Raw genomic sequence first — 24,737 nt, forward strand, 5'->3', positions numbered from 1 at the left:
ATTTTTTTCTACAGAAACTGGTAGTGATCTTTCTATGTTTGAAGCTTTGCGAGACACAATTTATTCTGAAGTGGCAACTCTTATTTCTCAAAATGAGTCTCATCCCCACTTTCTGATTGAACTTTTCCATGAGCTTCAGCTGCTAAATACAGATTATCTGAGGCAAAGGGCTCTATATGCTTTACAGGTATGCACAGAATTTTTGATTTTCAATGTGAATCAAACAAACCAAAGATTTTTTTTTACGGCATAGATTATCTTTTCCAGGATATAGTGACCAGACATTTATCTGAGAAAAATGAAAAAGGGAAGTGTGCAAAATCACTGAATTCTGCAACATGGGTGGCATCAAATTCTGAACTCACTCCTAGTGAAAGCCTTGCCTCTACAGATGATGTAAGTTTTCAAATTCAGAAGCTACTGACGGCTTTTCCTGTATTTCAGTTTGCACACATGTATGCCTGTCTACTGAAATATACTAGAGACTGAATTTTGCTAAAATTAGTATCAACTATCACAGACTTTTCTAAACAACTAGTGGCAAGAGAATCAATGCAAAAGTGATAAAATGTGGTTGGATTCTCGGTACTGCAAATGAGTGATGTGTCAGGGATGAATGAAACATGGAGAGGGGTGTAAATCAGAAACTGATACATTCAGACAGAGCCAAAATCCTCTCCTGAATAAGGTCAGGGCAAGTATCGATCACATGATTCCCCAAAAAGTTTTGCTTTTTTTTTCACTGGATGGATTTATATCCTGAAAGTAGGGTTATTCTCCTGTCAGACAGTCTGGTGACCTACTTGTTGAGGTATCAACAAGTCACTGGAAAGAATTGCAGGCTGTTCACACATCTATGAGAGTAGGGTGTGTTCCTTCTTTGTATTCAGTTGTCTGGTATTTTTTAGGAAACTTTTGGCAAGAACTTTTCTACAGAAGCATGTCAAGATTGTGAACAACCTGATGCAGACAATAGGAGTACTATGTCTACTTCTTCAAATTTTGAGCCCTTTGCCACTGATGACCTTGGTGAGAATGATGTGACTTAGTGTTTTAAGTGTTACATCCTCCCTCCCTAAATGCCTGCAATTGTCTGCACTTTAGTACACTGTTATTTGATTTTTAGTGTGTAATCCCATGTTTTGTCCTACAAAACATAATTAAGTTAGCTAATTGTGAAACACTGAGTTTATCAAAGTGTGTCGTAAAACATTATAACTAGTTATATGTAGATTTCAAAACTTGGGACCTTAAAGTAATTTTTATCATTGTTTATTTGTCTGTCAATTGAAAACTATTTAGATTAAAAAGTGTTTTTATTCTAAATATAGGCGACACAGTGATTCACTTAGATAAAGCTTTGTCTTGGATGAGGGAATATGAGCGTATGAAAGTTGAAGCTGAAAGTACCCTTGACTCTGAGGGCTGCTCTAGTAATTTTCAGGGTGCTTCTACTGCTAAATTAGAAGGTATGCATATATACATACATTTTGCTTAGTTTTAGAAAAGAATTATAATAACTATCAAGTTAAATTTCTTTCCTCTTTATTTATATTGAAAACTTAGTAGAGTTTGAAAGGTCATTTACCTACTTAAGGAAATAAGATTTATTTTTTAAAATAGAAAATAGGTTTTCAAAAGTGGTATTTGTTTAGTAATATTGTCGAATGTACTAAATCTACTACTTTTTAATTTTTCTTTTTTTTTTTTTTTAATTAAAATGAGGTCCGGGTACTGGTGAATGTGTGTCTGTGCCACAGTCAGGTGATGTTTCTGCAGTTCCATGTCCTCGTATAGATACTCAGCAGCTTGACCGGCAGATTAAAGCAATTATGAAAGAGGTCATTCCTTTTCTCAAGGTAAGGGGTCTTTATAATCTGGTGTGAATTAGAAGAATAAGAAAAGCACTTGTATAATTGCACAGAAAAACATTATTTAAAATTTAAAACTTGCCTCTTAGAAACAACTGCCAATAAATATGTGTTCAGTGGCAGAGTCTGCTGAAGATGAATTAGATGTTCACACAGAAAGATTCTGTGTAGCTTTTTTTAGGAGATAGGGTTAGAGATTAGGATAGATGGTGTGGGTTCTAGATTTCATAGGGCAGGTGGACCTGACATCAAAAAAAGTAGAGGTTGCTTGCTTTGGAGCTGAAAAAATTAAATATGGGAATGTTTGAGAATGTACTTCTGAAATATTTGGTGCTTTTTAGCACAGAGAACTGAGGTCACTAATTAAAACTTCTACATATACATTAATAGGGTCTTTTTGAACAATACTTCTGAGTACTTGATTTTCAGTATTATTTCCTCCTGTTTACAAATATCTTTAAAATATTGAGAACTTTTTAGCTTCTGTGATTACAGAGAAGAAATGTTCTTCTTTAAGGGAGAAATAGTCACAGTTCCTGCTTTGCAAGGTTGGAGAGCAGAGAAGATTGAGTTGTAAGATGCTTAAGGCATCTCCCTGTTCCCTTTTATAGTATGCACAGTGCATAAGCTTAGGTTTGTCTAATAAGGTATTTGGTTGATACTAATTTAAAAACTATAATTTGGTGACATGCCAGAGTCAGAGTGCCTGAAGACTTGTTTTTTATTTGCAATTTTGAGACTGCATATGACTGTAGATATCTCAATATACACTTTAATACGCTTGTGTACACAGCCAAAATATATGAAGCTTCTTAATTTGGCCAGACATTATAAGATGCCAAACACTCATGTACTGGAAAACTGAGATAAATCTTTGTGTTGTGACTAATCAGTCATTCATGAAGTATGGTGTCTGTGGGATTGAATAGGACTTTTCTGTGGTGTGCTGTTCCTTCAGTGGACAGGTTTATTTTATAAATTAATTTCTGTATTTGGGTTGATGGCTAGTTTTTCTTTTGAAGTGGTAACGAAGCTCATTCTGTGATCCTTGTTAGGAACACATGGATGAAGTCTGCTCTTCTCAGTTACTGACAGCAGTAAGACGTATGGTCTTGACTCTTACGCAACAAAATGATGAAAGCAAAGAATTTGTGAAGTTCTTTCATAAGCAGCTTGGCAGTATACTTCAGGTTAGTAGTTTTTCAGTGCTGTTTTGCAACACTCATGTTGGCTAATGAGCAACAGATAAAGCAGCTTCTCTGAAGTTGTATTTTACACCTTGAATAGCATAGCTGCTGTTCTCCCTCAGCTTTGATACGATGATGAGGTATTACCTTTGTTCCTAAACTAATGATTTACTGCACTCAGAACAACTTTTCTGTCACAGCCAGGTAATGAGAGATGTATCTCTGGCCTGTGGCTGTCTTCAAGTAGAGCTCTGGTGATGCTTTTCTGGTGATGGACATCTTGTGTAAATTCTTGAAAATCTGTAGTCTGCACTTTTTTATTCTTCTTTTTCTACAAGCATGGAGTTTAAATCACGAGCTCATTAAGTTCTGTGTTTTGCGACTAGAGATTCCATGTAAGATCTGTTTAAGACACTAAAACTTTTTTTTAAAATATGAACTAATTTATACATAATTAATTTCAAGTTATTAGAAACATGAAAAATACTTAGTCCTTAAAACTTGAAAGCCTGTTTCAGAAACTGAAGAATTATTTCTCTTCACAGGATTCACTGGTGAAATTTGCTGGTAGAAAATTAAAAGATTGTGGGGAGGATCTTCTTGTGGAGATCTCTGAAGTGTTATTCAATGAATTAGCCTTTTTTAAACTCATGCAAGACTTGGACAACAACAGTATTTCTGTAAAGCAGAGATGTAAACGAAAAATAGAAACTACTGAAGTAGTGCAGTCTTATGCTAAAGAGGTTTGTTTTATTTTATTTTTGAAAAATGTAGCTTTTCTGAGGTTGTATTTTCTAAACTAGTTTGATTACCTTATTTTGTACCTTACCTATGTTTATTTGTTTATTTTACCAGTTGCTGTGTAATCACAGCTTGTGTAGGAGTGTGAACTGGTTTTCCTCAGTAAGGGCAAGTCCTGTGTTACAGATGAATATCTATTACAGATATCTAATTGTCTAGACTTTGTTCATAATCCAGAGGAAATGTTCTAATGGTTATATATGAACATAGGAAGGAACAAACAAGTGTTGAAATAGTTTTAGCACCTGGGGCCATTGAGTGGTTTCACTCAGGCTTAGGCAGCTGAGGCTCTCACAGCTACTCAGTCCCCTCTGTGGGATGGGGGGACAATCAGAAGGGTAAAACGGAGAAAGCTTGTGGGTTGAGATAAAGACACCTGAATTGGTAAAGCAAAAGCCGCACATGCAAGCAGAGCAAAACAAGGAATTCATTCACCACTTCCCGTAGGTGGGCAGGCTCCATCACATGTAATGGTGACTTGGGAAGTCAAACACCATCACTTTGGATCTCCCTCCCTTTATCTTTGCCCAGCGTTATACGCTGAGCATGATGCCATGTGGTGTGGAACATCCCTTGGGTTAGGAGGAACATCTTCCCTGGCTGTGTGCTTTTCCAAGAGCTGTGCACTCTCAGATCTCTTGCTTTTGGGATGGAGTGGGGAGCAGAGAAGGTCTTGACTCTGGAAGGCTGCTTGGCAGTAATGAAAACATCCCTTTGCTATCAACCCTGTGTTCAGCACAAATTGAAAACATAGCCTCATACTATCTACTGTGAAGAAGTTTTGCTTTGTCCCAGTGCCAGGACCAGGTTATGCATGGCCCACTGCACCCAGCTATTTGACATGTTGGAGGTCCCCGTTCGTTATCTCTTCACATTTGCCTGCTGCTTTCCTTGCAGTAGCTTAGTTAGGCTAGTTGTTTGTTTCATCTTTAACAAACTCAAATAAATCCTCTGAAGTTGTCATGTGGTTATTTTGTTGGTATATGCAAAAAGAATCAGTTTCCAGACTTGGTGTGTAAAATATATATAAACTTTTCAGAAATATTTGAGACTGTAAGACATATTCTTGCTCTAAAAAGCAAGCTTTGGCTAGGCTTCACATCATTTACATTATTTATTTTAGTATTGCTTTTATTGGGAGCATAGCTACTTTTTTAAGTTAAATGATCAAACAATAAACCAGATCATGTTCATGTATTTATGATTTCAGTATCCTTTCAGTTTTCTTCTAGAAACACAAATACCAAAGCAAACCCTTAATTCATTTAAAAAATGTCAGCAGAAGATATTTTTTGAACCTGTTATAAACTCTAAAATCCTACAGGTATTTTTAGGTTTACCACCAGCAATATTTCAAGATAACTTAGATATATCAATAGCATGGCTGGTATGAGGGAGACCATGGAGGGCCTTGTAAAGAGGCCAGAGGAACACTCTGAATACAGAAAGATTTAGACATGACTTCCTGTTTTATGTGAAGTTGCCTGTTGGGCCTTTGTTATGTAAAGAGCTGGTATACCTGCTGTGAGAAAGCACAGAGCCAGCTTAGATTCAGCATTTCTTCTCCCCTGGAAGACAGAACTAGGGTTGAGATCAATGTTTGCCTCATTGCTGTGGCAGAGGTTCAGATTCAACAAAGCCAGAGCTGAGCCAGAAGTGGTAGGTCCTGGTTACTTTGTACAGACCTGCACAATTATCTCTATGTGGTCTTCTTGCAGCCCTCAACTCTGGAACCCTGAGGCAGACATATTTGATCTTGCTCAGTTTTCCAGCTCTCTTGAGTCCAGTAAAGTAACTGCTGAAAACCAGCTCTTTGTCTTGATCAGAGTTAGAATCATGAAGTGGTTTGAGTTGGAAAGGACCTTAAAGATCATCTAGTTTCAACGCCCCTGCCATGATGTATCTAATTCTATATGCTAGGTATGATTCAACCACAGACTGTAGGATTATTCAACATAAACATAATGGTTTAAATAAGAAGAGCACAGATTTTTTTAATGCTTTGCAACTCTGAAATTTTGAAGACATCTGTGTGTATAAAAGTCCCTGTGGCTTCCTGCTGTTTTAAGATAGCAGTTCTTAGTAGCATTTCAGCCTGGCTTTCATGAAGCCCTAGTTTGATTCAGTATTTTCAAGTTATTTCAGTTTAGAATTGAAGACAGTTTGTGTTTCTTCTAGGTGAAAAAAGGTCTCCAGGTGGATGTTTGTTCTTCTGTTGAAGATGTCGATGAGGACAAAGTATGTGTATGCCTTTCAACTCTCTGTTCCTCAGATAATTTTGAAGGTCACTTAGTCTTACTGTTTGTTGTCTGTCATAGAATCAAGTATCTGTAAGCAGCCCATTTTCCAGCCTTTAGGAATTTATTAATCTCCCTTCTGTTATTTCAGTGATTTATTTTATCAAAGTAACAAAGTAAATCATAATTTCCATTTCTAAGGACAGCTTAACTATTTGTAGCAGTTAACATTTTGTTTTTTAATGCTATGGAATAAGTTCATTTATTTTCTGGCTCTGGGAGGAAGGTAGATGTTCTGAACTGGGACATGTGGTATTTGAGGTCTCAGAGTCCAAGCCTGGCTGTGTTCAGAATTTGTCCCTGTTCTTTTTAAGTTTCTTTTGAAAACCACTGATATCATTGGGGAAATGTGTTGTGTATGAAGTTTTAAATGGTCTGCTGCAATGTTCAGCTTTCTCCAGCCAAGGGAATGATACAGGTATATACACCAAGTAGAATGTTAATTGCTTTCCTAAATGGATATAGGTGTAAGAGTAGGCACGTGTAGGAGTGGAGTCAGTGCTTTCTTCTAGGGCTTAGAGCTTCTGTCACACTGCTTTTGAAGTAAAAGTGGGAAGCTGTACATCACTTGTTATGGTTGCTGTAGTGTAGCAAAGCCCTTTCAAGATTTGGAGCCAAACTCAGGGTTTTACTTGAGGTTCATATAGGAAGAGCAGAATTTTCTTATTCAGCATACTTAGCAAATCATTCAACAGAGAGGCTGCTGAGGAGATATTGCTAAAGAAATGAGAAGCTGCAGTTAGGAGGAATATTTGTTACCCCTCATTTAGGAGGAGCAGGGAAGTTACTGGACGGTAATAATGCAGATTTGTCTATTTTCTTGATAATGACAAATCTAGTTTAAAGGATTTTTTTTAACCTACCATGCTGATCAATGTCAACCTTTTCAGATAATGACATACTCAGTAGTTATGAGGTCCTTGAAAGCTGTGTCTGAATAGTAGCATGATCTCTTACAGGAAGTTCTGGTGCCCTCTCTTAGGAGTATTGTTCTGCTGTATTCATTTCAAGGCCATAAGGACTACTTAAACAGATTTTTTGTAGATACTTTTTAACTTCTGAGAAACAAATCCTTTATGCAGAACCCTTAGTGTAGTCTTCAGCTAAACATGAAATTGCACAGTATTCTATGTTTTTCTAGGACAAGGATGAGACTGAAACTGCTAAACAAGTACCGGACTCAGAAGTGTGTGCTGCTAATGGAGTGCCTGAAGGTATTAGATCTGATGCATCTGATCAAGAGGAAGATGACGAAAGTGAAAGCGGTCCAGTGGCAATAAGTAAGGCACCTTTATATAGTTCATTATTCAGTGCTTCCACTGTAGTTTTGACCAGCTAATTTTACAACAGGATTTGCATGAAGCAGTGCTGTGTAACACCTTCTCTCATAGATTTTATAGTTAGTCCTTTGTCAGTGAAAGTTTTGCAGTACTGTATTTCCTAGTGTTATGTCAAGGCTTAAATATTCCAATTAGAGGAGCTAATTTTTTTCATAATCAGTAGATCCGTAAAAATATATTAGAAACAGATTCATGAAGTGATATATCCTGTCTCAACTTAACTTGAAGTTTCCCAGCCTTTAACCTGAATGATGTGAAAGCTGTGCAAATTTTATACAGTTTTTCATTTAAATAATGTGATTTTTTAGAATGTGCTTTTACTTTAAAGTAAAACTTGCATATATTTATTCAATTTTTGTCCTGTTTTTTGTCTTACAACAACTACTTTTGGCTTGGATTCTTTTACCATTTACATTTTTTGCACCAGCTTGTTCAGTAACTTTAACATTTCACACCAACATATGGGTGTTTGTTCATAGTATAGCTGATGTGAAACATACAGATCTTTGAAAGTTAAGTTGTTACTGTATCTTAATCTTAAAAAGTATTTTGAAGTAAAATATTCATTGCATTAAATTCCCAAACAAGATTTGGCAATTCAGAGGTGATTTTACATTGATTTGCCTTTAGGTTTATCAAAAGCAGAAACCCAAGCTCTAACTAACTATGGCAGTGGAGAAGATGAGAATGAAGATGAAGAAATAGAATTTGAGGAAGGACCTGTTGATGTGCAGACATCACTACAAGCCAGCAGTGAAACAACTGAAAATGAACAGGTACCGTCAAAATTGTAAAAGCAGAACAAACCTGCTCCAGTGCACAGCTTTTCAGTACATATTTAGATGTACCTCGCTTTTTCTTGTTGCACTGTTTTCCTACTACTGAAAGTAAAGGAATAATACAAGAAATTGTATGATACCAGTAGCTGCTACATGCAAAACGTAGCATTCCTCACCTGAGTTTATTACAGCTGATGCCAAAGTAGGTGGATGGACAGAGACAAAACTAATGTTTACATCTGCTATGAGAGAGGAAAAAATGCTAAGCTGCAAGTGAGAAGTTAAACTTTCAAAAAAGCATAATTTAAATCTTTAAATAGTTCTTTCTCTGTGTTTGCTGAGATCAAGTTTTAGTTGGGAGTAATTCACTCTTGTATTCTAGCATGTCTTTGTCTTTCCTCACTTCTGAGATAATTATTTCTGGAACAATGGTAAAATGTTATTTGGTATAATTGTGATTTCACTGTTAATTTTCTTAAAAACATTTAAATATGTGTAACCTGGTTTTGGAGAATAGTCAGTTCTTTACATATTAAATAAGATTGACAATCTATTGGAACTGAGGTTTGATCAACAGGTATTTATATTAGGCAAGGATGTCACTGGAACATTTTACTTTAAAGCCTAAAACAATAGATCTTTTAAGTGGAACCAAAGAATTTACATGGGAACTACTGTAGCAAAAAGAAAATGTTCAGATAAAACATGCCTGTCAGTGTTAATGGTTTTGTAAACTGTTGCTGACTAGCTGGCAAATAGGAACTTGCTGTCTTATTTCAAGTAGTGAAGAGACAAATTCACGGACCAAGTGTGCAGTGTGTTTCTAGTTAGTAAATTTGCCAATAAGCTATAAAGCTGATCAGTAAAATTTTGTTCCAACTCATTTTTACCTTCCCCGATAGACTTCAAACCAAGAATTGAGAAAGGCAAAAAGCAGTGAGATTTTGTCATCAGAACAAGAATCTGTTAACATTAAAGGTAAGCCCTGTATGCAGTAACTGAGAGACTGACACTTCCATATGAATTGGCATATGGTGAGAATTGTCTTGGACAGTGTGATACATGTAATTAAGAGAAAGATGATCAAATTTACTGTCTTTTTCATGGACCTGTATCAGCTGCCTGGATGTGCCTGTGTTGATATTGACACAATAAGCCTTTTAAAGAGAAAACATGGAATAATCTTACTTAAGTAGATGTGGTTTTGATGCTTGACATGGGAAAGAATTTTAGCTGATTGTTGCAGCTCTTGGGACACAACTGTATCACAATTAACATGTGTTACAGTGCTTTGATGTTTGGATTTGTCTTATACTTGTTTTTGCTGCTACTACCATTTAACTAGTTATTGAAATTATATTTTAGGGTTTTTTTTCTGTGAGTAATGTTGTAACTGATTAAACGTGAAGAAATGATTTTCCATCAAAAGAAGGGAGCATTACTGGGGTTGTAGCAATGTTATTTCTAGTGTAACTGTTGTTAGTACCACCTTCCCTGTGTCTTTCTGATACAAACACTAGTTTTGTTCTTGGCTTTTTTTTTGTAGACTAAAAATCAATATTAGAGTGGCAAAATATTAAGGAATTTACTGTTCTGTATTATATCTCCTCTTAACTAGAATAAATATTTTATAGTGGGTCACTTAGTTCTGGAAGTTGGTTTTTGTGGGTTTTTAAAAAACTTTTTTGAGTCAGAAATCAAGTCACATACTCTTATGTGATAAATTGCTTATACTTAAGTGTGTAAGGATGCAAATAACTGATGTTTTACTTCAGTCAGCTGTGTGTTGGTCTAAGAGACTATAATTCATTTTTATTGCTCATTTGTAGCTTTGAATCATAATTTTTAAAAGAATAATAATAATCTGGTGGTTTTGTATGTTCAGAATATTTTACTATCTCTGCCTAGTTAAAATGCAATTCTGTGGTTTTAGGTGAACAAGATGTGGCTGCAGTTGTGCCTCATTACCTCAGTGTCACAGAGAACACACCAGCTTTAACGGTGAATACCGCAGAAACCTTTATAACAGCCACTGTGAAAACAGAAGGATCAAGCTCATCTTCAGCAGTGAATGAAACTCAAACACCGGATACCATGTGTGCAGAAAACAAATCTGGTGCAAGTTCTGAAAGCTCCATGGCTGGCAGCCCTGATACAGAGTCACCTGTGCTAGTGAATGAATATGTGTGTATCATTTCAGTTAAGATACATTCAAGAAAACTGATAAGCTTTTTGCTGTTATAGTGTTATTCCTGGTTTGCAGTCTTGTTTTATTTGTGTCTGCAAATTTGATATGCACACTGGGGTTTTTTAATGTATTTTAATCATTTTGGAGTGAAAAGAAAACAAAATAGCACAATTTTTATTAAATACCACAATTTTTATTAACAGGAACCTGGTTCTGGAAATGTAAGTCAAAAATCTGATGAAGACGACTTTGTGAAAGTTGAAGACTTGCCCCTCAAACTTGCTGTGTATTCAGAGGTATTTTGCTATTACTTGTGGGATTGTTGTTTAGAAGTCCATACCCTAAATGTCTGTCTTACCCAGACAGCAGTAAGAATTATCCAGAATTTTGAGATTTGCTTTTTTTGTTACAAAGACAGATTTAATGAAGAAAATGGAAACAGAGGCCCAAACCAAGAGTTTGTCTGATGAATTACTGGATGGAGGTGGAGCTCAAGATAAAGAATTAGTAGGAGATGCCCAGACATTGAAAGAACCTGGTAATTATTTTCTATATTCTGCACACATATTGGGAAAGCACTCTGGAATACTGGAATTTAAATATTGCTGATTGAAGTTAGCAGTTATCGTGGGGCTGTAAAAAATATTGGGTTTTGTTATCATGCATTTAAAAATGTTGTATTGATATGAAGGGATTTTATCTTGCTGTCCATCTCACTTTATACTTTTTTAGATTGTGGCTGATAAAGCCATAAAAATTAACATATTTAAAGTGCATGTCGCAACATAATGGTTTTGAAACTTATTCAAATGGAGCAGTATTTTTGTTTCTTGTTACATAAGCTGGGGTTTAATAATACCGTAAATTATAATTGCTCTTATCTGATTTAATAACACTCAGTATAATTTCCTGACAGACTGCTCAGTGTTTTTGTGATAGAAACATTCAAGAGACTTTTCAAGGTAGTAAAATATCTCCTCAGGGAGAAAGAAAATATTTTTCATATGAATATATGAAATACTACGTATATCATGTGGTAGGAAAAAGTTCCAGTGTGTATGATGGCAATAAAATTTTTCACTTTCATGAAATATTTTTAATGCAGATACAAAAAGTTAATGATAATGCAGATCAGAGAATATTTGGATCTATTTCTATACTATTGTGACAAAATTACAGTATTAAAGACTTCTGTTTTATTGTCAGACATGTAATTCTCCAGGTGAGTGTACAGTAAGGCATATATAAAGGCATGAACTGAGTATTCTGATTGTAGCAGTATTCTGCTAGTATGCCTCCTTCCAATTCCTCAAATAGTGTAAGCTGATGAACATGCTTTTTATTTAACCAATTTGCAGTGGCAGCACGGATGTTTTCCAGAACAAAGTGGGAGAGAGGTGCATCTTTCCTTCCAGTTTGGCCACTGCCTGCCTGTCAGCATTCTGCTTGTCACAGCTCTGCCAGCACGAGCCTGTTGTGCCCATTTGGTGGGTACTGATGCTCAGGCCTGCTGTGGGAACAGGCTGACCAGGCGTATAATGCCACACTAAAGTTGTAGCTAGCTCTAAGCCGTTCTTAAGCTGTGTATGGGGAGATGGCTGTAGCTGTTCAAGAAAGCCATAGCTCAAAATGCTTGTGAAGATGAAACAGCGTTTGAAATGTGGTCATGAGCTGTTTGATGCCTTTTAGATGTTAGACAATGATTTTATTCTTATTTTACAGAAACTCTTGGAGGTCAAAATGCATAAGAATAACCTGAAGGTGTCTGCATTTATAAACTCCATATATACAAATGCATATGGAAGATCAGCACTAATTTCCCGGAATTCTGGAAGTGTATAAAAATGTAAAATTTTTAACACGCTGCCTCTTAGGATCGGTATGTGATCTTCTGCCTGTGGCAGTTTAAACAGCTGGAACTGAATCCACTTCTATTCAGTTTTGCTGCACTGTTCTTTTTCTGTCTTATTTTTTTATTTTTTATTGTGACTTGTTTGGTAATTTTAAAATTGTTCAAAATGGTAGTTTTAAATAAAGTTTGAACTTGTCTGTAAATTTTCTCTTTTGAAAAATTTTCTGTGTTTACAAACTGGTATGCTGAGTTTGTTGCCAGAAGTTAATTGACTTGTTGGCGTGCTTGTAGCAGTTTGCCCTTCTCTTAAAGGAAATGCTGCTTATTTTCCTGGGACAAAAAATTCTCCAAGTTTCTTGCATCTTCTCAAAATACAAGGTATAGACACAGTACCTACCTACATGTTGTCTTTATAGCCTAGAGTATAACTTGTAACAAAAAGTTCCTGTTCATGGTCTGTGGAATTCCCTCCTATCAACACATTTATCTGAGGTGAAGTTGAATACCCCAGGTTTGTAGTTAACTGCAGAAACCAGCTGTATTTTTCTGCATTTGCTGAATCCTTTTGATGTTCAAAAGATTAAATATGTCTGAAAATGTTAGTATCTTTTCATAGCTAACACTTAAAATTGCTGCAATTGAAGGTCTAGAGAATCTGTTCTAAAGTGTTTGACTTTGTAATGAAATTTAAAAAACTACAATTAAAGTTAATGTTTCTGAAAAACAGTTGAAGTCAGCACCAGTGGAGTCTCATGGTAAAGGTGGAATTAGAATTGGAAAAGTAGCTTGGAAAACTTTGTTTAGTTTTTCAAATCAGAGTTGCTAATAACACTAAGTCATAAAACTGAGCTAGCAGAAGGTTATTCAGCAGACCTGCTGCATTATAAAGATGCTGTTTACCTTAAACACAAGGCTTTCCTGAAAGTAGTTTAAAAGCACTGGTCATCTTTAATTCAGGATTGTGTTGCTTTTGAGGTTAGTATGATAATATGGCTATATACTGTGGGAGACAGTATAGTGATGGCGAAGCCTAAATATGCTTGAAGTTTAAATAAAATGATAATGTTATTCTTCTGTGATTTTTTCTAGTTTGTTTGGAGTGTCTAACTAAAAAAAAAATCTTATGAATGAATTTTGAATTGGCAGATTATGATCATATGCCTCTCATGTCCAAGGATAAAGTAAATTAGCAAAAGGTTTGAAGATAGTTTAGTTACTCTACAGGCTTTAAACTGGTGGTACTACTGTAGGCAGAAAAAACTTCACCTTTTGAGGACCAAGGAAGTACATTAAATTCTAAGCTCAAGAGCGAGCTTGAGCCAATCCATTCTTGCCCTGGAATGGTGGGTTTAACCCAGCCAGCAAATGAGCACCAAGCAGCTGCTTGCTCACTCCCCAACCAGTAGGATCAGAGAGAGAAGTGGAAGAGTGAAAACAAAATAATTCAGAGTTGAAAGCAAGATTAATAGGTAAAGCAAAAGCTACAGCTGCAAGCAAAGCAAAATGGCAAGCAGGTGTTTAGCCATCTCCAGGAAAATAGGCCTCCATGATGCATAACAAGGATTTGGGAAGATGAATGCCATCACTCCAACTGTCCCCTGTTCCTTCTTCTTTGAGCTCTATGCTGAGCATGGTTCCCTATGGTGTGGAATAGCCCTTTGGTCACTGCAGGGCAGCTGGCCTCTGTGCATCCCCAGCCTTCTCACTGGGGGCACAGGGTGATGAGCAGGAAAGTCTGGACTCTGTGCAAGTGCTGCTCAGCAATAATGAAAACATCTCTGTGTTATCCACACTTACTTTCAGCACAGATTCACAACAGCCACACACCAGCTACTGAAAAGAAAATTACCTGTCAAAACCAACAGTATGCGTACATGAAAAATGCATTGAAGTGGTATTTCTTTGGTCATACCTTCTCTCTACTGTTTCATCATGGAATGGTCAGCAGGGACCTCTCAAGGTTATCTTGTGCCAGCAGGGCCTCTCAGAACTGATTGCCCAGGTGGCTTTTGAGTATCTTCCTGGTGAGAGACTACTACCACCCTGGGCAATGTGTGCCAGTGTTTGTCACCCTTACAGTGAAGTAGTTCCTAACATTCAGAGGGACCCTCCTGTGGTTTGTTTTGTGCCCTTCTAGTCTATTTTCATTATCCCTTGCTCAAATAGTAGAACTGCTGAAGAAGTTAAGTTCTAACTATGCCTAATGCCAGTCCTTTTACTCATGTAGTTCATTTCAAGCAGAATTTGTTTCTTGCTTAAAAAGAACACGGGGGAATGTGGGAGTGAGATGGGAGAAGCACAGTCTTGTGCTTGATACGTAGCTTTCTCCCTTACTGATCTGGACCAAAATGAAATGTTACATTTTACTGTACAATGCCCCTTGCACAGTTCACCACTCAAGACGCTTCTGTCATGCCCTGAGTACAAAGAACTGGAAAAATTATTCTTAGGATGAAAGTTCAGAGGCCAGAACTGCTTCTCATCTATTGCTAATGCAATTTAGTCACAACTCTTCCCTTAGGACGAGGCTGCTGTGTGACACTTGTCCTTTATTGCTGTACAGTGAGCCACCTAATGAACCAGTGGAACATGTGTGTGGAATGAAACCAAGTCATACTGGATTTGGAACTATTTTCACTATTGGAAGTAACTGCTACCTTCTGGGAGGAAGGTGGAATAATTCATTTCTTACTACAGATTTCATCACTGCTTTTCAAATGTTATTTTTATCAGATCCAAACATATCCTGAGATGATTCGTGCTCCAAAACTAATTACATCGTCCACAAAGTCTAAGCATTACAACAACAAACAACACTTGCTGTGGCTGTAGTTACCTGTATAGGAACTGTATAGTTACCTACTATAGGATTACCATCTTGCTTAAGAGCAAGTTCAAACAAAACCCTTCAGTGGTAAACTCTGAAGAACATAAATCAGAAGCCTCCATCCATTCTATACAAGGTTGGATATTCCTACAGTAGTAGTTACTCAAAGACAGACTGGAATATTTCTTGTCCTACTTTTATATAAGTGTCTCTCTCTTCCTTTGTCATGAGAGACACAAGCTCTGGGTTTTCACTAACTTCACCATATGAACAGGGTTGGCCAGCTACCATTAAAATAGGACCCAGAGTTTCCTGTTCTTCCTCTTGTTCAAAGTTGTCACCTGCTACTTCCATTCCTGCTGCTCTTGAGTGCTTTGCATCCTCTTCAAACTCCCTGTTATCATCACTGTGTGATCCATGGAGTTTACTTTTGACAACAGGAGCATGATCTGTGCTAGATGATGACTTGGATTCATGGATCAGAAGAGTCTGGATGATTTCATTATCTCTGACAGTTTCTTTAACATTTTCTTCAGTTTCTTCAGAAGCATTTACTCCTAATACACAATACTAAATGTTAAAGGGATCAATCATTTGCAGTTACCACAGGCATCCTACATAGATGGTTTTTGTGTACTCCGGCTCTTTTTTACCCGCACTAGAATTCTCTTGAAAGTACAGACATTTCTGAGAGTTTTCCACTGTAAAGATTACCACTGAAATTACTACATGGCTAAAGCCATAAGTTTCAGGACCCAACTGACCTCTGGCTTTAGGAGTTCTACCTACCTCAATCAGTCTTAAAACTAGATTTTGGAAACTAAGGTCTGATAAGCACTGACACAGAATTGAAGCATCACCTTCTAAACCAAGCTGACTACATTTTCAGTGGGAAAGCTGTGTTTAACTGCACTAAGGCTGCTGAATTAATTTGTGAATTCACTAAACTTACCAATACTTTTGTTGGGGAGTGTTGCTGCTCCTTCCACAGTGCTCTGTGACAACCAGATAGGTTGCTTTTCAGTTGCTTTTTCTCTTATTTTCTTGTGCTTTGAGTCTTGGACATCAATAATTAAGTTTTGGGTGTAGGTAAGGCCAAGAGCAGAACTTCTGTGTGCCCATTTTTCAGGGCAGCTGCAGGATTCCAGCACACTTGAGCCCAACTTCAGATCAAAGCTGAATAAGATGTCATATTTTGAAGAGGTAGACTTCAGGCAAGAATCACCCCCAGTTCCCATTAAAAAAGACCTTGAACAACAATCACAAACAAACAAACCCCAAAAATTTGTCTTGTCAGCAAACTAGCTTTAACAAGTGCTCTAGTAATTTACATTCCCTTTTACCTCTCTCAGAGGCAAGTGGTTCTGAGCCATTGATTTTTGCAAAGTCTCTTCAGAAGTGCATCTCTGGATGAAGCACACTGCTAGAGAAACATTACTTTCTTATAGAAAGGACTATGAACATTAGTTGAAGGAATAATTTGGGAAATAAATTACTTACAAAAATATATCAAAAACTAAAAAGGTATAGCAGTAATTTAGGATGCCTTAGATATGACAGACTTCATTAAACAGCAGACTACTTAACAAAGCAGAATGGAGTACATAGGCTGCAAGATCAGTATTTCAAAGATTTTACAACTGTGAAGTTGTTGGGGGGATTTGCACTGATCAGAAGTTCTAGGGTGATGTTCATACCTTTCTGATAATTCTGGTATTTCTGTTGGCTGAGGCTCCAGCAAGTCATAGGGCAGCACGATGTCTTCAGTCTCACGCAGCAGCACAAAGACAGGCTCGATCTGCTCGTTGAACTTCGCCAGCAAGGTTCGAGCATTGTGTTTCGGAAGTGCTGAGCCATCTTCCTCTACTTCAGTATTGCAGTAAGTGCAGTGGAAAGTCTCTGCAACAATTTTCGAAGGTGGGAATTCTCATGTTCATAGAATGCAAAAAGATCAACAGTAAGCAGTCCTCAGCCTGGACATTTACCCATTAAATTCTGGCTTTATCCATGTGTTTACATTAACTAGGGGAACACAATTCTACAGGCAAACTTGAGATGCAGGTGAGAAATGTCTCAGGAGAGAAATTTAATCTGGATAGACATGTACTATCAGTTTATTTTTCCCTTCTCCAGTCTCCTCAGTTTTTAATGTAAGGAAAAAAAAGACATTTTCAAGCATAAGTAGCATCTGGTTTTAGTTGTTCAAGAGTCAGAGTCAAGGCAAATGCTAAACCCCCATATTTGTGTCTTCAGGAAAACAAACAAAACTTCAAGCTTATTCTGTGAAAATATATCACCAGCCTCAATGTTTGCATTTCTGGTTAGTCATATATAAAGCTCATTCTGCCTGGCTCTGGCATCCTTTGCAGATCCCATGGCCCAGATGTCAGCAGAGTAGCTGTGCTTTGAGTAATGTATTGCACAATGATGCCATTTTTAATGATTTTGAAATAATAATCTACTTATTTTGGTTTTAGAGAAGAAAAATCCACAAGATCTGACACTACTTCTGCTGTGGATGTGTTGTCTTGATCCACAAGGAGCCTGAACTTCCCAGCCCAGGACTGACAGAACAGCTCTGCTCTGGTGCCACTGAGCTGCAAGATGCTTATTACAGTAGGTAACTGCAAACAGTTTTACCCATCTTGTCCAACTCTTCCATCAGGACTGACCACACAAATGGATTAAATAAGAGATTCAAAACAGAGCAAAGACAGTATTGTGTTCATATTTCTGTGTGAGGAAGTGAGACTCACAAGACTTGGATGAGTTAAGACTACTCAACCAGGTTCAAAGCTAGGCTGAGGCCTGGAATCTGATTCTCAATCCCAGCTCATATATTCAAGGTTAATCCTCCATTTGTTTGGCCTGTTCTACAGAGGCAGCACTTCTTTTACCCTCACCCCCCAGCAAACAAGAAGCATATTCTAACAAACATGCTTTTATTGTAAAGTTCACTTAGGAAACGATTCTGTGCTATCAGGGTTATTTTTTAAGATAACAGCAAATAAGCAATAAGAAACACACCTGTAAATGCATCAAAGAGCTGATTGACTTCAAGGTCCGTGTACGTGCTAGAGCAAGATGGACACTTGAAAGAGGATCTGGTAGCTGAATCCCGCTCATCCACTTCTATTTTCCGGCGTACGTGATCCAGTTTGTATTTTACCACATCCACCAGCGTCTTGTAATTGATGTAATAGTAGTTGTGCCTCGTGCTCTTCCCGTTGGGCCCCGTTTCCACTTGCACCCACAGCTTCAGCAGCTTGTCCGCCTTGAGCGTGTTGAGGACGGTGCGCAGTTGCTTATGCTCGTACTTGAGCAGCTGTAACAAGTCATCCTCTTTCACACAGGGGTAGCGGATCAGCACATCCAGGGCCAGGGAACACTCCACACCGTAGAAACCACGCACTATGTATTTGGCCAGGCGCTTCAGGGCTGCCGGCACCTCGCTGGGAGCGCTCTGCTCCTTCATCGGGAGCTGAACCGCTGTCAGTGGAGAAGGGCTGTACGACAAAGAGAGGGAGGCGAGCTGCAGCGAACCCTTCTCAGCCCTCACAGGCAGGTGCAAAACATGTCATTCACTGGGCTGCACTTCTCCAGGAGTCTTCACTGAACAGAGGAATGGAAAATCCTTAACCTGCACTGGGGATGGGGAAGGTATATAGGTATCAGAAATTATCTAATCTCGAAGTACAGTGGTTACCCTGGAACATTAATATCCTCTTGTGTAAAAAGCCGCAGAAGATATCTAGGAAAACGTGCTTCAGAAAGTTCATAATCCTCCCAGAAGACAGCACATTTAACTTGCATGTCTAGTTCCGCATTCGCAACCAGCCAGGTGAGACCAGAAGTAAAAGTATAGCTTTGAAGAATAAAGCTCAGGACAAGAAATCTTAGTTGAAACTGTATCTGCTGCCTTAGTGGCAAAGCCACAAGAGGCATTTGAGCACCTGTTCATATGCTATTTGTGATATTTCTACTGGCTGCTGTAATCAGATGAAGGTTTTGCAAAGCTGGGGCACAGGATGCTCCAAGTTATCTGGCCCTCACTCAGCAAAGGTTATTTGGGGTAGCACATTTTATCTTTAGTGCTCTTGTCCTCTAGAAGTAGGATTTCCGGCCATATTCCTAATCTTATTAACAAGAACGTAATTTTAATCACTCCAACTGTCCTAACAGTTTCTTAATTGTAAGGAGGGAGAAAAAAAAATTAAGGTATGTTTCAACAAAGGTACCTCCTAATTCCCTTCTTTGAGGCATGTTAAAATCCTACTGTAGTATTTGACACCACCGCCTCTAGCCAGATTTTTTTTTTTTTTTTTTTGCACTAAGCCATGGAATTCACAGCCAGAGTACTGGTGTAGCCACAGGGTCTGGGCTGGTGGAGGATGGCATGTTATGGCACATTACATCCAGCCCTGGCACCCACTGCAGAAGGGGGTAAAGCTCCAGCCCAGGTAAACTGCATATTGCTGTCAGAGCTTCCAAGGAACCTTTATCAGAACTCCTAGTTACACAAAAACACTTACAGTAGCCTAGTACTTGGGCCATAGTTAAATTTGTACTTCACAGAGTGCACCTTATGGAAAACAAAGACACTAGAAACCTGCTGGTCTAAGTCTGGAAACCCTGAAGGTGATAGCAGCACACTGACCTAAATTTCCTACAGAAAAAGTGAGGGAACACTGGAGTGGACTGCCCAGGGAAGAAGTTGAGTCTCTGTACCTCAACAGGACAAGAGCCAGAGCAGACTGACCTGCCTTTGAGAGTAGTTTTGCCATGAGCAAGGGACCAGATGGCCTTCAGATCCTCCTCCTAGCCTAAATTCTTCTGTTCCAAAAGAGTTAAAGTTAACAACAGTAAGGAGTAAAGCTTTGGCAATGTCAGTCTGTTTCTTGACAATCTTTCTCAGATTAAGAGCAGCATTTCTGTGCTTTTTGACAAAAGCTTTCATGAATAAGCACTTTAAAAAAGTTGGGTTTGTTGTTATTATCATTTTTATGTTACTCTTTCTCTTCTCCTTTGCCCTCATCCTCAAAAGGGGCTTAACAAATTTAATCCACAGAAAAATATGCTAACTCATACTTCTCTTTCTTCCTCCTTCTGGCCCAATTTTGAACTTCTTTCTGCACAGTGCTTTATAGTTAGCAGTAAGGAAAGGATAGACCAAGTCCTCAGCCAGTTCCATAGAAGACTAGCATGGCTTTGAGTTTCCCCAGGGAAGCACTCTGGGGAGCACTGAGTCTTGTCCTTCCACACTGGGCAGAGTCCCCAGAATGGAGGCACTGTAGCCTCCAGTACAGGCCCAAAGGAAAGCAGCCACCATGGAATTCTGTAACCCAGCCCAGCCCCACTGAGGAGCACCAAGAGCAGCCCCAGCACTGCACTGGAAGGGTTACTGCTCATGTGCACTGCTCTGGGATGCATCTCAGAAAGGGCCAGGGTGCTCTGTGTGGGTTATGTTGTATGGCCTCCAGTTGGATCATGGCAGTATTAAACAAAAGAACAAAACTGTTTCTTCATCTGGTTCTTGGCTATTATGTCAGCAGAAAGCTGACACTTAAAGGACTTGTATTAGGTACTACTCTCATGACTCTTTTTTCTTACCCTAAGTCAATACAGAATGAAACAGTTTCAAAGGGGGCGAGATAACTGGGTAACAACATCATTAGGGAAGAAGTAGGACCTGAACTGTAAGTGGGAGGCTTGCTGACCTATCAATTCTCTGGATGACTCCTTATCTCAGACTGGCACTGCACACTTTCATCTCTAAAGCAAGCACTACTCTGAAGTGTTTCTGAGCACTTTGATGTTGAAAGCTTGTCAGGTACAATCTTACAACCATGAAAAATAGTTATGGAAAGAAAAAAAACCCCAAACAACCAAACACACAGAAACCCCACTATACTAATACAACAGAGCCTAACCTTCCTCCCTGCCATGCCTAAACACATACTTTAAATATCATGAACATATTCTGGGATACAAGTGAGCGGATTTTTTCAAAAACAAATCCATAGAACCCACTGTCCATTTGCAGAGGAATTTTACATATGCAAGCCTTTGGTTCAATCTAAAAGAAAATGGCTTTCTTATACAAAAATGACTGAGACCTGAATAAGAGACATTCATGGATAAAACAACCCCCTCAAGAAATCTTCCTGTAGGTTACAAAAGAATCAAAATTGGATGTATTTTATAGTAAAAATCACTTAAAATAAAAACAAGGGGAAGCTTTTTCTGCTGTGCTGTGCTATATTTGATGTTTTATTTCTCCACTCTGAAAAACCTCTTAGTCATTTAATCACCCAATTTGAAATCTCACAGTTCATGAAAACTACTGATTACTAAAAGTTACTGTGTAGTTTTGAGTTGACAGGCAGTAGCTCTCTTTTGAGAGGAGCTAACCCCCATGTAGCACCCTTACCAAGGACAGGAGTAGGAAGTGTGAAGCCCTCTGCATCAAGAAGGGCTTTAAACACAAATCTGCTCTGCAGCTGAGTTACAGTCTGTGTTAAGGAGACAGGTATTCTACTACTCATGTAGATTTTCCCCCCTCTTTTTTTTCTCCAGCTGATAGCATCTATAGACAAGATATTCTAGAAGCCAGAGTTTAACTTGGAACTTCCTCTGCTTTCAATGTATTTATTTTTGTGAGGATAGGAGCTACCTTCTTATTACATTAATTATTTTAAAAATTATTCAATAACTTAGATGCTTGAGTGACCCTTCTGCTTATAGTTTATATGGAGCCATTCCCATAAGCAGAAACTACATTTAGGATCCCCTTTTTGCTGTGGGAAACCTACACAGAATTGCTCGTTGTGCCAGCAGGCAGCTATTAAAAGCAGAATTTCAAGTCAAGAAGCATTATAGAGAGCAAGTTTTGCAAGGTTTCTCTGAAGCCAATTGCTTAATTAACATTTTTTTGAGCTGACTGAGAAGACAAAGTGCCCATCTTACAATTTAAAACCCACTAAACCAGAAAGATTTGGTAGGATTTTGTCAGACTTCACATAACCCTATCACTTGCAAATCAGTTAAAAAACCTTATTATTACCTCTCTTGCATGGGCAGAAAACTTCAGGCAAATGTTGTAGAGAAATTGCTCCTTTCCTAAGAGCTCAAAGCACCTGCAAAACAAGCTTAAGTATTTCCCAGCCTTTTCCTAGACCTATCTGTGATAAGCCCTAATCATCACCCAGCTGGTGCAAGAGTCCCCAGATCACATTTCATTAGCAACTGAATGAGTTCAGCCTTATATATGTTGTGTCATGATGAAGCTATAAATCTTATTGATCAATGAAATCCACCTACAACAGGCAAGGACTGAAAATGTGACTGCAATCTTTGATTAGTGCTTTCATTAGCATAACTTTAGAAGACTAAAAGTAACATCATCATTAACTCCTTTTGTTGTTGTTGTGAACCAAGTATTTAGGGTAGGTAATTTGCATAATTTGTTTAGAAGCTATCAGAACCAATTCAAACTGGAAATTTTAATATCTTAAAGGACAAACTGGAATGTTTACTAGTTCCCATGGTTTTCTTATTAATCCCTTTAGGTGATTTATGTCTTCAGAAAGAAAGAAAGAGCAATTTTCACTGTACTTTTCTAGAAGACAAAATTATGGATACTATTTTATGGATTAGATATCTCTGAAATAAGCTTGCCAGGCATTGTACAGTGCAGGGTTAAAATACTGAATTCTATTAGGAGTGCAATCATCACATTTCATCTCAAGTATGTGCCTCTTTTTTTTTTATATATGCACAGCAGAGTCTGGTGTTTGGTAGTGACGTGACTTACGTCTTCACTGTATGTGTTGCAGCATGTATTGTGCTTTGGTTACTGCTGGGTTTCTGACTGTCTGATCTACCAGGCACGTGGGTCCACTGAGGACTCAAGGTGTGGGTGTTCGTTTGCATAGGACAGACTGTGGGACTGGCATCTGTAATGTCACTACAGAAGGCAGGGCCTCTGAGAATGGGTGGATACCAGAAAAAAACCCCTCATACTTTACCAGCTGTAAGCAGGAATTTTGATTCAAAAACTTCAGAGGTTTGAGACTGCTTTTTAGAAACTGCAAGAAGGGGTGGCTGTAAAAATAATCCCTGAGATTAGCTCTGATCCTGCTTGTAATTCATAGTAGCAGAGACTGGTTTCATCCCTTATGCTGAGAAAAAAATCTTATATTGCTCTTTTTATTTTGCCATTAATAAGAATCCATTTAGCAGATACTCAGAGCTGAGAAGTATATTTTGCATAAATCTTCAACTGGAAACATAGAATATCCACAGGGTAATTTAAGAGATACACCTCATTCCATATAGTAGTTCTTGAGCATGCTCCTTTGTTGTCATGTTACACTAGAAAATGCAGGGGAGCAAGACTGCTTGCTGCTACCTCTTGGGTTTAGTCTGTGGGAAATATTTACAATAAACAATTCCTGTGGGTTTCCTTGCCCACTGGTTTGAACAGGGAAAGTGTTGTTATTCCTGTTACAGCCCTCAGTCTGCATGTGGAAGTGTAGAACCAGATGATAACAAAGCAGCTTTCTAAATTAAGGAGAGGGATGGTGTGGCTGGTAGCACTGCTTTCAGAAACAGGAAACAGCTGTCACCTGTCATGCTGTGGCTGATAAGTCCTTTGGCAAGGACAGCTGACCCCCATGTAGCAGACAGAGGTGCTGGCTCAGCTCTGCACACTCAAAGCCAAGCCACAAAAAATGGAAAAAAATCAAGTGTGGTCTGAGGAGGTATTTCAGACTGCAGGTAGCCCTGGCACCAAGGGCCGTGGGAAGCAGGATTTGTGCCGGTAAGTTGTTGTGATGTTGTGTAACACAAACATTATTGAAAGTGGGAGCTTGAGACAGGCAAAGTCACTTGGCTTCCTTTCAAAGCCATTTGCGTGGCTGGGATGTTTATCTGGAGTGGTGTGGGCAGCCACTGCACTTGCAGGCTACTTGATAGAAAGGCAGATAATCAACTGAGCAGTCTCAGGAGGAAGAAATAAATACAGAGTCTGATCAAAGGCTGGAGGAGAAATTAGTGGGTAGCTGCTTTTGGGGGGAAAAGATATAGAGAAGATCTTCACAAAGCAAATGTGGTACGCTTGACCCACTGGGAGAGCAGAGGCTGGTGCAGATAGCATGGTGGGAGGTTGTGGTGCACACCTTGAGTAAATGTTGTGTCAAGTTTCTTTATTGTCTCTCTTTCTTGTACAGACACATGGAAGCCACAATCTGCTCTATCTTTCATTCTCATCATCAATTAATACCAGCCCTCAGTTTAAAAAATAAAATCTTGAGCTGTCTAGCTCAGACACCCAAGCATTACAAAATAAGATGATGCCAGAATCATAGTAAGTACCTGTATGTAACCTGCTGCCCTCTGCTCACAGGGCTCTTAATCACACAGTCACATCTCTTCTCGTTTTCCCTGTGCTGGCCCTTTCACAAAGTCAATGCCTTAGCCAACATGGGGTTGTCTATGTTCAGCATGCAGTGTGTGGCTCTGAGCCCTGCTTATTTTGTGAACCATCCAAACCTCGCATCGAAGTGATTCATTTTTTATCAGTTTCCCTGTAGGG

The 24,737-nt window shown here is 38.5% G+C and overlaps 2 protein-coding genes across 20 annotated transcripts in view; one reads left to right on the top strand and one right to left on the bottom strand.

The window, feature by feature from the left end:
• The window catches only part of PCM1 (pericentriolar material 1), a 41,033-nt gene extending 28,515 nt beyond the window's left edge, over nt 1–12,518 (top strand). For 18 of the 19 annotated variants that reach the window (XM_063402050.1, XM_063402047.1, XM_063402055.1 and 15 more), the window contains 15 exons: nt 15–187; nt 268–396; nt 909–1,029; nt 1,332–1,469; nt 1,726–1,859; nt 2,927–3,061; nt 3,604–3,801; nt 6,038–6,097; nt 7,298–7,436; nt 8,127–8,272; nt 9,178–9,253; nt 10,209–10,459; nt 10,667–10,759; nt 10,878–11,001; nt 12,186–12,518. In XM_063402050.1, the coding sequence (XP_063258120.1) occupies nt 15–187; nt 268–396; nt 909–1,029; nt 1,332–1,469; nt 1,726–1,859; nt 2,927–3,061; nt 3,604–3,801; nt 6,038–6,097; nt 7,298–7,436; nt 8,127–8,272; nt 9,178–9,253; nt 10,209–10,459; nt 10,667–10,759; nt 10,878–11,001; nt 12,186–12,211 (1,943 nt within the window). In that variant the 3' untranslated portion in view covers nt 12,212–12,518. The remainder of the gene's footprint in view (nt 1–14; nt 188–267; nt 397–908; nt 1,030–1,331; nt 1,470–1,725; nt 1,860–2,926; nt 3,062–3,603; nt 3,802–6,037; nt 6,098–7,297; nt 7,437–8,126; nt 8,273–9,177; nt 9,254–10,208; nt 10,460–10,666; nt 10,760–10,877; nt 11,002–12,185) is intronic. The other variant, XM_063402058.1, reaches the window with a different exon arrangement.
• Nucleotides 12,519–15,263: 2,745 nt separating this feature from the next.
• Nucleotides 15,264–19,993, bottom strand: LOC134552534 (general transcription factor IIE subunit 1-like). The gene is made up of 4 exons (XM_063401214.1): nt 18,170–19,993; nt 16,840–17,041; nt 16,095–16,318; nt 15,264–15,699 (listed from the first exon to the last, which is right to left on the bottom strand). Exons 1-4 carry the CDS (start codon nt 18,615–18,617, stop codon nt 15,302–15,304), a joined length of 1,272 nt encoding a protein of 423 aa, XP_063257284.1. The 5' UTR covers nt 18,618–19,993; the 3' UTR covers nt 15,264–15,301.
• Between the last annotated feature and the right edge of the window lie 4,744 nt (nt 19,994–24,737).

Source organism: Prinia subflava, chromosome 7, assembly GCF_021018805.1.
Source record: "Prinia subflava isolate CZ2003 ecotype Zambia chromosome 7, Cam_Psub_1.2, whole genome shotgun sequence".
In the NCBI taxonomy this organism is placed as follows: domain Eukaryota; kingdom Metazoa; phylum Chordata; class Aves; order Passeriformes; family Cisticolidae; genus Prinia; species Prinia subflava.

What these genes read in the sequence shown, in the direction of transcription:
- LOC134552534 (XM_063401214.1), bottom strand. Translation starts at nt 18,617, where the DNA reads ATGAAGGAGCAGAGCGCTCCCAGCGAGGTGCCGGCAGCCCTGAAGCGC. An exon ending in GCTCTTTGATGCATTTACAG is followed by an intron (nt 17,042 to 18,169) that starts GTGTGTTTCTTA and finishes AAATTGTTGCAG; the next exon opens with AGACTTTCCACTGCACTTAC. An exon ending in ACTCCCCAACAAAAGTATTG is followed by an intron (nt 15,700 to 16,094) that starts GTAAGTTTAGTG and finishes ATTGTGTATTAG; the next exon opens with GAGTAAATGCTTCTGAAGAA.